General features: G+C 46.5%; 1 protein-coding gene across 1 annotated transcript; it reads left to right on the forward strand.

Annotated features, from left to right (window-relative positions):
• Positions 1-71: 71 nt before the first annotated feature.
• Positions 72-12,473, forward strand: HNRNPUL2 (heterogeneous nuclear ribonucleoprotein U like 2). Its single transcript, XM_007174474.2, has 14 exons — positions 72-1,094; positions 2,999-3,134; positions 3,428-3,504; positions 3,695-3,834; positions 4,144-4,234; positions 4,322-4,434; positions 4,657-4,920; positions 5,089-5,211; positions 5,587-5,715; positions 6,413-6,581; positions 7,922-8,122; positions 9,177-9,250; positions 9,515-9,622; positions 9,741-12,473. Exons 1-14 carry the CDS (start codon positions 551-553, stop codon positions 9,819-9,821), a joined length of 2,250 nt encoding a protein of 749 aa, XP_007174536.2. The 5' UTR covers positions 72-550; the 3' UTR covers positions 9,822-12,473.
• The last annotated feature ends 1,277 nt before the right edge of the window (positions 12,474-13,750 follow it).

The raw sequence follows: 13,750 nt of genomic DNA on the forward strand, positions 1-13,750 counted from the left end.
AAGGGTGGTGACGGGGTGGGAGGGGCGTGTGGCGAGGGAGCTCCGGGCGGCTGCGCGGAGCCCCGGCTGGAAGTACGGAGAGACGGGTGCGCACACGCCTCGGTACTACGAGGCACTTGAGCCGAAGCCAGCCTTTCCCGTCTCCGGCTCCGGTGCGACTGCGCCGTGAAGCCGCTGGCGGCGATTGGCCCAGGGGGTGAGAGGGGGCGGGAGGTAAAGAGAGGGAAGTCCGTCGTCCTCGGCGCGCGCCCACCCGCCCGCCCGCCCGCGGCAGGGGAACCAAGGTGGCTGGAGAGGAAGCAGCTCCCCGCTGCGTTGTTTTGGGCTCCGAGGGCCGAAAAGGGGAGGGAGGAAGGGCGAGAAACAAACACTACGTAGCGGAGGCTGCGCGCGGCCCTCTGCCTGCGTGCCTACGTGCGTGCGCTCGCTCGCGCGGGCTCAGTGCTGGCGCGTGAGGCGGAGGCGGGCGGCGGCGGCGCCTGCGCGGTCGGGCTCGGTCGACGGTTCGCAGGGGAGGAGGCGGCGGGAGGCGGAGGAGGCGGCGGCGGCGATGGAGGTGAAGCGGCTGAAAGTGACCGAGCTGCGATCGGAGCTGCAGCGGCGCGGCCTGGACTCGCGCGGCCTCAAGGTGGATCTGGCGCAGCGGCTGCAGGAGGCGCTGGACGCCGAGATGCTCGAGGACGAGGCCGGCGGTGGCGGGGCCGGGCCCGGCGGGGCCTGCAAGGCGGAGCCTCGGCCTGTGGCCGCGTCGGGCGGCGGCCCGGGCGGGGACGAGGAGGAGGACGAAGAGGAGGAGGAGGAGGAGGACGAGGAGGCGCTGCTTGAGGACGAAGACGAAGAGCCACCCCCTGCCCAGGCCTCGGGCCAGGCCGCACAGCCGCCGCCGGAGCCCCCGGAGGCGGCAGCCGTGGAGGCCGCGGCCGAGCCCGATGCTTCCGAGAAACCGGAGGAGGAGGCCACAGCCGAGTCAGGTGGGGTGAACGGTGGCGAAGAGCAGGGCACCGGCAAGGGGGAGGAAGATGAGCCGGAGGATCGGAGCGGAGACGAGACGCCGGGATCCGAGGCGCCGGGTGACAAGGCCGCAGAGGAACAGGGTGAGGAGCTGGCAGCGGAGCCCGGCTCCAATCTGCCGGGTGCGCGCCTGACCCAGCACCAAGCCCTGCATCGCGGGGTTCGATTCCCATCGCCATTCGGTGGGACTCCCCAGGGGAGGTGGCTTTCGTCCTCTACCCACCTTTTTGGGGGGTTTGACTACCTCTGGTGGCCCCACTCTCTGCAGGCGGGAGGTTCCTGCCTAACTTGGTTGCTTGGTGGTAGTGGATGGAAGTAAGCGATGTTGCTTGCGAACTGCTTATGAGCTACCTGTTGGAGCAGGCTCCCGCGGTGCTGGTTATCTTTTCCTAAACCGAGAATGCACTGAGGAATTGTTGATTACACGGACAGCCAGACCGACTGTTGGAGGCTTCGGCCCGACTGTTGACTTTTTCGCCATGAAATTAAGCAATAAGCTCAGTTCGTCAAAGTTCGTTCCATCAAAAGCTCAATATTAGAGTTTGAGCCACAGCGAAAATCTGGAAATCTAACATTGCTCCTGCTTTAGCAGCAGCTCCTGCTTCAGCAGCCTGTGGTGTGAGGGTGTCAAGTTTAATCGTTAACTACGGAAGAAAAAGTTTTAATCTACAGCATTTAGAATGTTAATCAACATTATTTGGCTAGGGGTTTAACCTTGTCTGAATTCTTACGACTAAATTTTAATCTTTCATCTGAGTGGATGGATGGGCAAATTTGTATAATTGCTGTACACTTAGCTAGCTTTTTACATTTCGGGTCCTTGACTTCCTGAATTGAAATGATTGGGGTGTTGGTGGGTCCATTGAGTAACCTTGTGGAAGAGACTGTATAGAGTTGCCCTAGGGAGTTAGTGACCTTTCTCTCTTTGAAGTAATTGGATGGTTGGAGCTGATCCATAACTGTCTTGTCAGAGTAGGGAGGAAAGCTAGAGCGGCTTCCCATTCTTAATATGAAGTGGCTTGCTTTAGTTCCTTTTATAATACATTTTTTAGGCTGCTGCTTGGTATGATGGTATAATTGGAACCCATTCTACAACAGTCACATGCAACTTGCAGATTGTCCTATGTCCTGGAACAAAAATCCCATTACATAACCTTTGACTTAACGTGTACCGCCAGATAGCAGATAAAAAAGGTTGAGGGATAAAGGACTTCTTTAAAGAAGTTATTATTAAAAACTTTAGTGTTACAAACCAAAAAAAGTCCAAGGAAAAATTGGGTTTTTTTTCTCCTCTTGTAAAGAATGTTGCTAACTGTATGACAGCACCTTTGTGCCCCAAATTATGTGCAGTAAAGATGCAGTATTATTTATGGGTCTCTTGTGACTTAATGGTTTGCTCCTGCAAGTTTCAGTAAAAATCTGTGATAAAAATACAGCTCTGTATATACACCATAGTCTATTGGCTATGTAAGTAAAGCTGTGGATGGCTGTGCGTTTCAAAGCTGGAAAGGCAAACTCTTAAAAAAATTGAGGCTTCTGTAACATGAAGCTGTGGAAAAGTGTTGGAAAACATATATTAAGTGTCCAGCTTAAATCCAAATCTGATAGAAATCGAAGTTAAGCTATGAAGTTTTTAAAAAACTTATGGGATGTTTCTTTTATGTCATATTGGTGGGAAAATCTGCAAGCTTGACCTGATTTAAGCAGATAAATTTAGAATGCAAAAATTGCCAAATTTTTAATCTACTGCTTGACTGTAATTAGCCCATAATGTCCCTTTTTTTTTTTTTTTTTTTTAAATAAAATCCCAGCCAATGACAGGAAGATGATCATCTTTGGAAATAAAAACATTCTATGAATGCAATGGGAAAAACCTGGCTCTTCTGACTAGACAGATATGCAGGTCTTCCTTTAGTTTCTGTTGGTTCTGAGCTTATTCTACACTCCAGTATGAAAACTGCTGATTTTCTTTCCCTCCTTTTTGTAGGAGATGACCAAGATAGTGAAAAGTCAAAACCAGCAGGCTCAGATGGTGAGCGGCGGGGGGTAAAGAGACAGCGGGATGAGAAGGATGAACATGGCCGAGCTTACTATGAATTCCGAGAGGAGGCTTACCACAGCCGGTGAGGGAAATAGTCCCTTTCATTGAAGGGAGTGTCTGCTCTGATTTTGGTATACCTGATGTTGACCAGAGAGTCTGGAAAGAGGGGTGGATTAAAAATGGAATAGGTTTTTACAGGCCTAAGTTTTAGATTAAATCTACCCTGAAAGCTCCTGTTGCCCTTTTCACATTTGTTGAAAGAAGCTGTCTGCTGGAATTTTATATTTGCTGATAAACAGACCTGATGTCATGCAGACACCTTTCAAATTAGAGGACTTTGGTTACATTGTATTTGTTTTTCTCTCATATGTATAGTTCAAAGTCTCCACCACCCCTGGAAGAAGAGGCAAAAGATGAGGAAGAGGATCAGACTCTTGTGAACCTGGACACGTGTATGTATAAGGCAGACAGGTTGAGGTTTTAAACCAATCAAAAGTGATTTTGGAGATTGAAACTTCATGGCCTGCAACTTTGAAGAGATTTAAACTTTGTATCCATTCTTGAGAACTGGGTATATTTGTGTTCTATTGGTGGCTTCAAGTGTTGGGCATTGGAGTAAACAGATTGCTTCTTTCTTAACAGATACCTCGGATCTCCATTTTCAAGTGAGCAAAGACCGCTATGGAGGGCAGCCACTTTTCTCAGAGAAGTTCCCCACCCTTTGGTCTGGGGCAAGAAGTACTTATGGAGTGACAAAGGGGAAAGTCTGCTTTGAGGCCAAGGTAGTGTGTACAGCTCATTAGGACCATTCATTTATTAAATTAGTCATTAAACTACTATGTACTGGGCTCTAGTACATAGTAGTTTACCGCCCACCAGTATTTTATTAGTGCAGAAAAAGGCACTACACTTGAATGACAACCGTAGCTCCAGTAACCAAGAAATTGACCCTCATGGCTTTGGTTTAAGTTCATTGACAGTTGTTTTTCTGATGTTGAGTTGTGATAGTTGTCGTTTTCGGTTTGTATCAAAATCTTGTCTAACTCAGACTTTGCTCGAGTATCTGAAAGTTCCTTTTCTGACTTGGCCAGATAACCCAGAATCTCCCAATGAAAGAAGGCTGCACAGAGGTTTCTCTCCTTCGAGTTGGATGGTCTGTTGATTTTTCCCATCCACAGCTTGGTAAAGTTATTTTTAACTTAATCATTTTAGTGTTTGCTGCTCTGTGGGAGGTTTGAGTGTAGGTAACTAATCTGCTGATTATTCTAGGTGAGGATGAATTCTCTTACGGTTTCGATGGACGAGGACTCAAGGCAGAGAATGGGCAGTTTGAGGAATTTGGCCAGACTTTTGGGGAGAATGATGTCATTGGCTGCTTTGCTGTAAGTGCTCCTGAAAGTTGTAGATTTGTAACAAGGAGTAAATAGAGGGCACTAGGGATCAATTTGCTTCCCATCAGCTGCTGTCTTTTCTGCGTTTGATGCATTGCTCACATAGTTGTTTAGTACAGCAGTTGGAGTAGAGAAAAAAAAAGATTAAATTGTAAGATTAATCAACCTCAAGCTCTGTGTGCCCATAAATGCTCTTGTCTTTCGTCGTTGTAGAATTTTGAGGCTGAAGAAGTAGAACTTTCCTTTTCCAAGAATGGAGAAGACCTTGGTGTGGCATTCCGTATCAACAAGGAATCCCTGGCTGACCGGGCCCTCCTACCCCATGTCCTCTGCAAAAATTGTGTTGTAGAATTAAATTTTGGTCAGAAGGAGGAGCCCTTCTTCCCACCGCCAGAAGAGTTTGTGTTCATCCATGCCGTGCCTGTGGAGGAGCGCGTGCGCACTGCGGTCCCTCCCAAGACCATAGAGGAGTGTGAGGTATGCCGGAGAGTGTGCAGAACCTTGGTGCTTATGCTTGGAATGGTGGGTGGGTCGCTTTTCTTCTGAAAACTTTACCCAGCTGGGGGAAGGGGAGGATGTTCTTAAATTGGGCTTTGTAAACATGACCCTCACTTATTTTTTATAGCATTCCTGGTTTACTTGCAGGTGATTCTGATGGTGGGACTGCCTGGATCTGGAAAGACCCAGTGGGCACTGAAATACACAAAAGAAAACCCTGAGAAAAGATACAATGTCCTGGGAGCTGAGACTGTGCTCAATCAAATGAGGGTGAGTTGCTGGGAGGGGTTAGTCTGCTGTGATATTAGCTCTTGAGGTACCAAGAAACTTATATAATCTTTTCCCAGTGGAGTTGGTCTTTCAGGTGTCTGAGAACAAGAGCCCCACAAATAAAGAAATGAGTTCTCAGTATGTGTTTATGGTAGATTTGTTTTCCTTTGCTGTGTTGTCAAATCTGAAAGCTGGTAAAGTCTGGAGTATATCCAGATTGAGACTGGAAATGAGTTCTGTAGGAAATGGACAACATTCCCAGCACTGAGGAATGTCAGTGAACTGATGTGGTGGTGTTGTGGCATTTACCAGTGATTCTTGGGCTTTAACTTACTGTGTAACTTCTTGTGTTTCTCTTCCTCTCAAACTCATTAGATGAAGGGGCTTGAGGAGCCACAGATGGACCCCAAAAGCCGAGACCTTTTAGTTCAGCAAGCCTCCCAGTGCCTTAGTAAGCTGGTCCAGATTGCTTCCCGGACAAAGAGGAACTTCATTCTTGATCAGGTATTGTTCAAACATTCAAAAGAAACCTAATTTAACAGTAGGTCCAAAGATAAAAGATTTGGTATCCACTTAATCTGATAAAATTGCTCAGGGACTTCGCTGGTGGTCCAGTGGGTAAGACTCCGTGCTCCCAATGCAGGGGGCCTGGGTTCGATCCCTAGTCAAGGAACTAGATCCTGCATGCATGCTGCAACTAAGACCCGGCACAGCCAAAATAAATAATTTTTTTAAAAATCTCATTAAAATAAATTGCTCAGAGTCAAAATAGGGTGCGTATATAGAGAAAGACTGAATTAAGTAACAGAATCAGGTTACCTGATTATGACCAAGGGGTTGTGTTACAGTTGTAATGTGTTTTGAACTCAGAGATACAACTTTTAGTGTTTTTACCAGAGAGTGTATGGACCCAGACTATAAAACACATTCTAGAGGCAATGGAAAGAGCGTTGGTGCTTTGGATTCATGGCTCCACCACTTACTAGGTTTGTGACCTTGGACAAGTCTTGGCCTCTCTGAGTCTCAATTTTCATGTTGTGTAAAACAGGATAACATCATGTAGCTTTGGAAGAATTCAAAGAGATTGTGTAAATAAGACCCCTAATCTAGTGCCTCACTTGTGAAAGATGCTCAGTAATTGTTGGTTGAATCAGAGTTTAATTTTTATTCCTAAAACGTCTCTTACTCCTCTTGTCCCTAGTGTAACGTGTACAACTCTGGCCAACGGCGGAAGCTATTGCTGTTCAAGACTTTCTCTCGGAAAGTGGTGGTGGTCGTCCCTAATGAGGAGGACTGGAAGAAGAGGCTGGAGCTGAGGAAGGAAGTGGAGGGAGACGATGTGCCTGAGTCTATAATGCTGGAGATGAAAGGTGGGCTAAACGCTGCAAGTTAGGGGCCCTGTCCTTGGTCCATGCACACCTCACTAGAGCCTCTTAGCACCTGGAGGATTCTCCACATGTAAAGTGTAAATCTGTGGAATAAATTAATGGGTGTGATCACTTGAAGGTTAATGAATGAGCAGAGTGAATGGTGAAGCAATAACCCCTTGATTCATTCTGATAAAATGCAAAAAGAGAAATGGTGATAGACCACAGGATGATAGCCTTAAGGCAGAGGCTTCAATGAGTCAGTTATTCATTTAGTAAATACTTAGAGTGTCTACTATTTGTCCAGTCCTGTTCTAGACACAGGGAAAGAATGAATGAAATGAAGCTCTGCCTTCACTGAATTTATATTCTAGAGATGGGACATTCTTGTGGTTCAAATTAAAATGGTAGTGGTTGGGGTGAATGATCTCATCAGTATATTTTGATTTCTAGTATCACATTAGGCCTGTTTTTTTGTTTGTTTGTTTGTTTTGGGTTTTGATATGTGTGGTACAAAGCCTTACAGCAAGGTTCCCTACAAGGCAAAATTAACTATCTTGATTGATCTAGTTTTTTGCTGTTCACCTCAGAGTTTGGTTTTTCCCCTTGCTGCCTTCAGCGCCTGGCATCCCACCTGAGCTATCAACTACTGGCTCTTTGAATTCTGATAATGCCCAGGCATGGGAGCTGGTTACACATTTAAGAGCTGGATTCTCCGAGTTTACTTAGAATGAACTAAGCCAGTCCATAACTGGTACTCAAGCACTTGGAGGAATTTAGTTCAGTTTTATAAAATGGAGGGCTAACTGGATTCATCTAAGAATCAGGAGAGCCTCATTGAACTGAATTCTGCTGGGACTCAGCCTCTGAACTTGATGTCTAGAGACTGGCAAGTGTGCTCTCCCATCATACACAGGTGGTTTTAATGAGGACCCCGTACTCTTGTTAACTGTTTTCCTTGTATAGATGAGTAAGTGCCTTTAGGCTGGGGTCAGTTTCTTCTTGAGTCTCTTTAAAAGTGTATTTCTTATCTAACCAACACCAAAACTTTCTCAGTTACTTTTAGCCTCTGGCTGCCTGCTTCTGTCCTGATAAGAAACCTTAACCCAGTTCACTCTTAATTTATTATGGATCACTTGAGAACTTGTAAATCTACAGTTTGCAGATAGCCCTTTGCCTGGGGCTGTTACAGTTTAGGGAAAACCCGTAGAGTGAACCCAGCACACTTCTGTGCATTAATAGATGAGGCTTAGAAAATCTTATTCTTGTAGTGGGGTTTTCATTATGAGATCTTACCCGTCTATGTACTTGGAGGCCCACAAGCTTCTCTCTTACTCTTACAGCCAACTTCTCTCTGCCTGAAAAATGCGACTATATGGATGAGGTGACATACGGGGAGCTGGAGAAGGAGGAAGCTCAGCCCATTGTCACTAAGTACAAGGAGGAGGCAAGGAAGCTGCTGCCCCCCTCCGAGAAGCGGACAAACCGCCGAAACAATCGAAACAAGCGAAACCGGCAGAACCGAAGCAGAGGCCAAGGCTACGGTGAGTCCTGGGGACCTGCCAGCCCGAGCCTCAGTCTGTTCTCTGTGCTGAGTGCAGCAGGACCCACAAGGAAAGGCCAGGCAAACCAAGTCAGATCACCAACAATAAGGAAGTCCCTTCTTTATGGAGCTTATTTCCTCCTGTGTTCTTTACTCCCAGCTTCTTGTGCTTTTTCCATAATCCTTCAACAAAAGGTAGTTATTTTTCAACAGAAATATTTGTTTCCTTGAAAAGCAATGCTTGAGCCTGTTCATTTATCTAGTTTTCATTTTTACATATGGATTCCCCCTTCACTATTGTAGTCTATATGAAGGATTTGTGCAGTGAAATCAGATTATCTTTTTCCTTGCTACTTTGTCTATTGGATCAACCCAACTGTATAGAGCAGAAAGTGAATGCATTATTCAGTAATCTGGGGCGGGTGTTAGACAGTAAGTTAGCTTATTAGTGGAATTAATTTCCCTCCTGAATGTCTAGTTTGTCAGTTAACAACCCCCGCCACAGTGTGCATTCACTGTGCATTAAAAATGTGTGTGTGTGTGTGTGTGTGTGCGTAATTATAAGTGTAAGTCAACAAAATTCTTGAGTGCCTGCTACGTGCTGGGCAGTGGGAATACCAACAGTTCCTACCCTGGAAGAGCTTATCATTTAGACTTTGTTCATTTGTATAAAACGATGGGTCTGGGTTATATGATATCCAGGATCCCTTCCAGGGCTGAAAGTCTGTGACTCTACGAATGGCAGTTTTTACTCATGTTTCTAACTCTGCCATGTATGCTTTTGGCATCTTAAATGTTTTGCAGGAATTGGGGAGCTTCAAAAGGTGAAACCAAGGTGGCTTGGTTTTCTTGTGTCTCTATTCCTCTGCCCTACCCCCCCTCAGACTTTTTAAAAGATCCTGGCTGGTGCTTTAATTAACATTGTGTGAGCCTGGCAGAAGCAGGCCTCCTATTCCCCCAGAATTGCCTTTGGCTCCAACTTTTTGATTTCCACTCAGATGTGGAGCCAGGACCCCATGCCAGCTGTCTGAGCGCGCTCTCCATTTCTCTTCCAGTGGGCGGGCAGCGCCGAGGCTACGACAACCGGGCCTACGGGCAGCAGTACTGGGGGCAGTCTGGAAACAGAGGGGTGAGTGCAGCTCTCCTTCTGCTCCTCCCTCTGGGCCGTGACAGCCATTCCTATTGGCTTGGGGGAGCAGAGTGGTTTGGGCTGTTTTCTCAGGGCTTAGGGTTTTGCCCATTTAATTTGTTCCTCTGGAAGACTTTATCCTGGGAAGGTTAAGCTTGTTTATAATATCAAGTGAAGATGTGTCTCATTTAAGACGGGGGATAGCAGTGGATTGTGATGCTGAAAACCCACACATCTTCACTCCTTCTCTTTCTCCTTTCTCAGGGTTACCGTAATTTCTACGATCGATACAGGGGAGACTACGATCGGTTCTATGGGCGAGATTATGAGTACAACAGATACAGAGACTATTACAGACAATACAGTCGGGATGTAAGTATCATCTGGGGATAGAGAGATGAAGGGGGGCAGGACCAGAGGGATGAGTGTCATGCCTCTCCGTCCTCAGCCAGCTATGGCTCCTAGTGATGGAGTTTCCCCTTTCTTCTAGTGGCAGAACTACTACTACCACCATCCCCAGGACAGAGACCGATACTACAGGAACTACTACGGCTACCAAGGGTATCGGTGAAGCCCCTGCCATTGTCGCCTGTCAGCCATGAAGCTGAATCTCTGGGGGTGCCAAGCACCCCCCAAAACACAACCAAGGAAAACAGGGGCTGCCGGGGTGGGGCTGAGCTGCCGGGGAGGGGCGGTGGGGGGAGGGTGCGCAAGCAGTGGGGGGAGGGGGGTGGAAACAAACAACAAAACTGTACATTTTTTTTTAAAGTTTGTTGAAAAGAATATTGTCTTATTCTATAAAACATTTCAAACCTAGTTAGATATTTGTAATCAAAAAAACATTTGCTCAGAAAGCAGCACTTAGGGCTGCCTGTCCTATACCCTGCAGTCAGATAGGAAGAGAGAACTGAAAATGTCACCCTTCTGACATTCTAAGGCAGCTGGACCGGCAGCCGAGTAAGGGAGAGTGACGGCGAGGTGGTGCGGAGAGGGTGGGGAGGCGTGCAAGCGAGGGCGCTCTCCATAGCAGGCAGGAGTGGGGACAGAGGGAGAGCTTGTGACTGGGGCAGTGAAAATAAACGATCAGCTCTTATCAATCACTTGCACCAACTAACCGTTTGTATTTTCTTTACCGACCTTTCCCTCTTGGGATATCTGGTCCGGTGGGCTGGGAGGCCATAGCGTCCCAATCTCCACGTTCCTGTGCCTTTGTGCTGTTTGGCTGAGGCATGGAGACTACCAGTTGGGCGGTTCTGTTATATAGGATCCCCACGCCAAGGAGGCATGGGGACTGTTCCTGATTGCAGAGCAGAATAGCTTGCAGCCTCTCTGTATCTGTTAATGGATTTCCATAAAATCCGGGGGAAGAGTTGGGGTTGCAGCCCTCAGCCTGAAGACTGTGATTTGCCAGTCTCTACTCTCTGTCTTCCAAGGTTGAGACAGGTGGGAAGTCTCTGAAATCATCTCTGTTAGAGAATCTGTCCTCTTATAGTTCAAGAGAAGGAACGTTTCTCAGGGTTTCAGCTCACACAGAAACGAAGCAGGATTCTTTTCACTGCAGCAGGATATGTATATAGGTGAATCCTGTGGTGTGGGCTACCAGGCCCAGGCGCTGAGAATAGCAGCTATTTTCTACAGTGTGGAGGGCCGGGGCCCTGCTGGCTTTTTTGATACACAGATAGAGAGTGAATAGAAAAGGGTAGGGTGGGGGGGTGGGAGGCAGCTCCGTGGGGCTGCTGGAACTTGGGAAGAGCATGAATGTGAGCGTGTGCAGCGTGTGCATGAAAGGGAGCACCCCTTCCCGACTTGTTGAAACAGGATTCCTCCTGGGGTGCCTTCCCTGTGTGTCCCAGAGAGGCCTCTAGCCAAGAGACTTCAGTCGGGAGAGTTATTGTTTGTGACTTTACCAGCACCCTCCCAGTTCTTGACAGACAGCTTCAGGTTGCTGGTTCAAGAATATGGGTGGGTTATGGGAATGCTCTTTCAATACTGAGCTTCAGTTTTCATTCACCTTCCTGCTCAGCATTGTGTCAGCCAAGAGCTTACTCAGCGAACACCACACATTGCTGCACTTCCTGGCGAGGGGAGCCCTGGGTTGTGCTACTAGAAGGTACTTCACTTCCATTTCCTTACCTGGGCAGTCCTCCGTTGAAAATGTTGTGCTGAGATTTGACCTCTCTCTCCCTCTCCCACGGTTACTGCCGTGCCCAGGAGGGTGCACAGGCCCTCGTCCTGGCCCTCTTGTCGCCCTTCTGCTCCACAAGGACCTCTGAGCCAGAGGCTGGAATGGGGGGCTGATAGGCAATACGTTTGCTTGCTCATAATGATGTCCTTTCTCTGGGCACCTGCTTTTTCTGTGGTGCCGTCAAATGGATTTGTGTGTGGCGGTGGGTGAAGTGATTGCATGAATTTTTCTGTAACCCACTAACTTTTTATTATCATTAAGGGGAGTTTTTGAGAAAGCTTTGCTCATAGTGTCAGGGAGGTAAAAAGGAGGAGGTAGAAACTGGAGCCCAAAGAAATTCCCTTAGGGCAAGATTATGTTATAACAGAAAATTGACTCTGAGGCAGAAGCTGCCACCCCTATTCAAACGTTTAGTTCTCCAGCAAATAGCATCTTTTTATAGTCTACAGCACGGTTCGGGGATGCTAGGCCCTCAGGACCAGGGGGACAAAGCTTAAGCCGCTTTGGGTTTTTTTGGGGGGAGGGGAGGTACTTGCTGTTAATTTTTGACACTAGAAAGTCATTTTTTTTAAAAAAAAGCTTTTTCTAGGTGGGTGGAGAATGAAACTGCCACGTCCTTGTCGGTTTAGTCCAAGAGATCACTCGCAACAACAGTAGATGTCTGGGTTTTGTTTCTGTCTGTTTTTTTATTATGAAAAAACAATGTTAAGGGGGAAAATGTGGATTAACAGGCGGGATCCCTACCCTTGTTTTCCTTAGAAGACTTGTTTAGTGTCTTATCAGACGTCTGTTGTAGTTGTAGATGGAAAAGCTTGTGAGAAAAACAACCACCACATGGAGCCTGTAAATGTTATTGCACAACCTGTAAAGCATTCTTGGAAGTGGCCAGTAAAAAAGGGTTTTACCATTTAAAAAAAATGTAACTGTGTCATTGTTTACATCTGTAACTTTTTCCTCCCCTGTTCTCATTACAACATTATGGCAAAAATGTAGGCACCGTAGCTTCCAGTTTTAGAATAAATAACCATTTGGATTGAATTCACCCTCTCCTGTGGCTGCACTGACTGGATAGAGTGTGTCATTGGGGGCTTTATTTATTTCTGACGCTCCTCCTCAAGTCGTACTGGGTTCCAACCAAGGTCGGCTTTCCTCTTTCATGGCTTTTCTCCCTTCCTATTCTGCCATGCTTTCACTTGGGAACCAGCCATACCTTCACTCGGGGTTTGTTGGCTTACTTAAGTGCTTGCTTTTTACTGAGAGCTTGAGCCATTGGAATAGAAGAAAATAAATTATAACTCATGACCTCTGTGTATTTGGCCTATACTAAAACCAGTTGGATGCTTGAAGTTAAATGTAGGGTTCCATTTAGGAGCCAGATTAAGTTTATTCGTAATTACCACTTAAGAGGAAAAGCCTGCTTATTCAACAGAAGATGTTTGATGGGGATTCTTTCCTAGTGAATATGTAGAATGAGAAGGTAACTTTAATTGACAAAAGCACTACTGCATTACTAGCACCGAACTGATATTGATTGTAACTTCTGATAAATGGTCAAGGACTTATTAAGGCTGGGCTCCCACAGGCTTATGACATCTAGTGTTTTGAAGTAGTGGTGATACAGATAACAGTTACTGCTCTAACTCCTCCCTCTGTACATGATAGAGATTCCCACCCTAGGGGCTTACAGCTTTGGGCCCAAAGGCTATCCTTGACTTCAGTGTCTGCTCATTCTCTAGGATATTTAAAGTTACTCGGTGTTATAGCTAATCATTTTAAATGGTTATTTATAGCTCATGCCTTGTCTCTAGTAACCTCTAGACCACCCCCCTGCCCCCAGCTAGGGTTGCAGCCATTCATCCCTAACCTGATAAGTATGAAAATTGAATGTGTAGAAAAACTGAGCAGAGGTTGCTTTTTTTTTTTTTTTTTTTAAATAACCTAATATCAAGATTACATTTATTGAGCACTTCTGACTTCTTACCAAGTCTGAGCTGATGTGGACATTTTCACTTACCCCTCTGGAATTTGCCCAACACTGTGATACCTTAGGAAAAGAGAAAGATTCTTTTAGTGCCTTCTACGCCCTGCTTGCCGTTTAAGCATGTATAGTACCATCGTTGGCTATTTGAATGCCTGCCATATGCCAGACACTGACAGGATGCAGGGATTAAACAGACTTGATCCTTAGAGGAGTTTTCAACGGGCACTAAGGAAGAACTAAGCAGGCTCCTGAACAGAACGGGGGTAGGTCCCCACTTCAGGAGAGCAGCCAGGTTACTTCCCTTGGTCTCTTCCTCTCTAGGATGAGGGAATTA

The sequence above is a fragment of the Balaenoptera acutorostrata genome, chromosome 9 (genome assembly GCF_949987535.1).
Source record: "Balaenoptera acutorostrata chromosome 9, mBalAcu1.1, whole genome shotgun sequence".
Lineage (NCBI taxonomy): Eukaryota > Metazoa > Chordata > Mammalia > Artiodactyla > Balaenopteridae > Balaenoptera > Balaenoptera acutorostrata.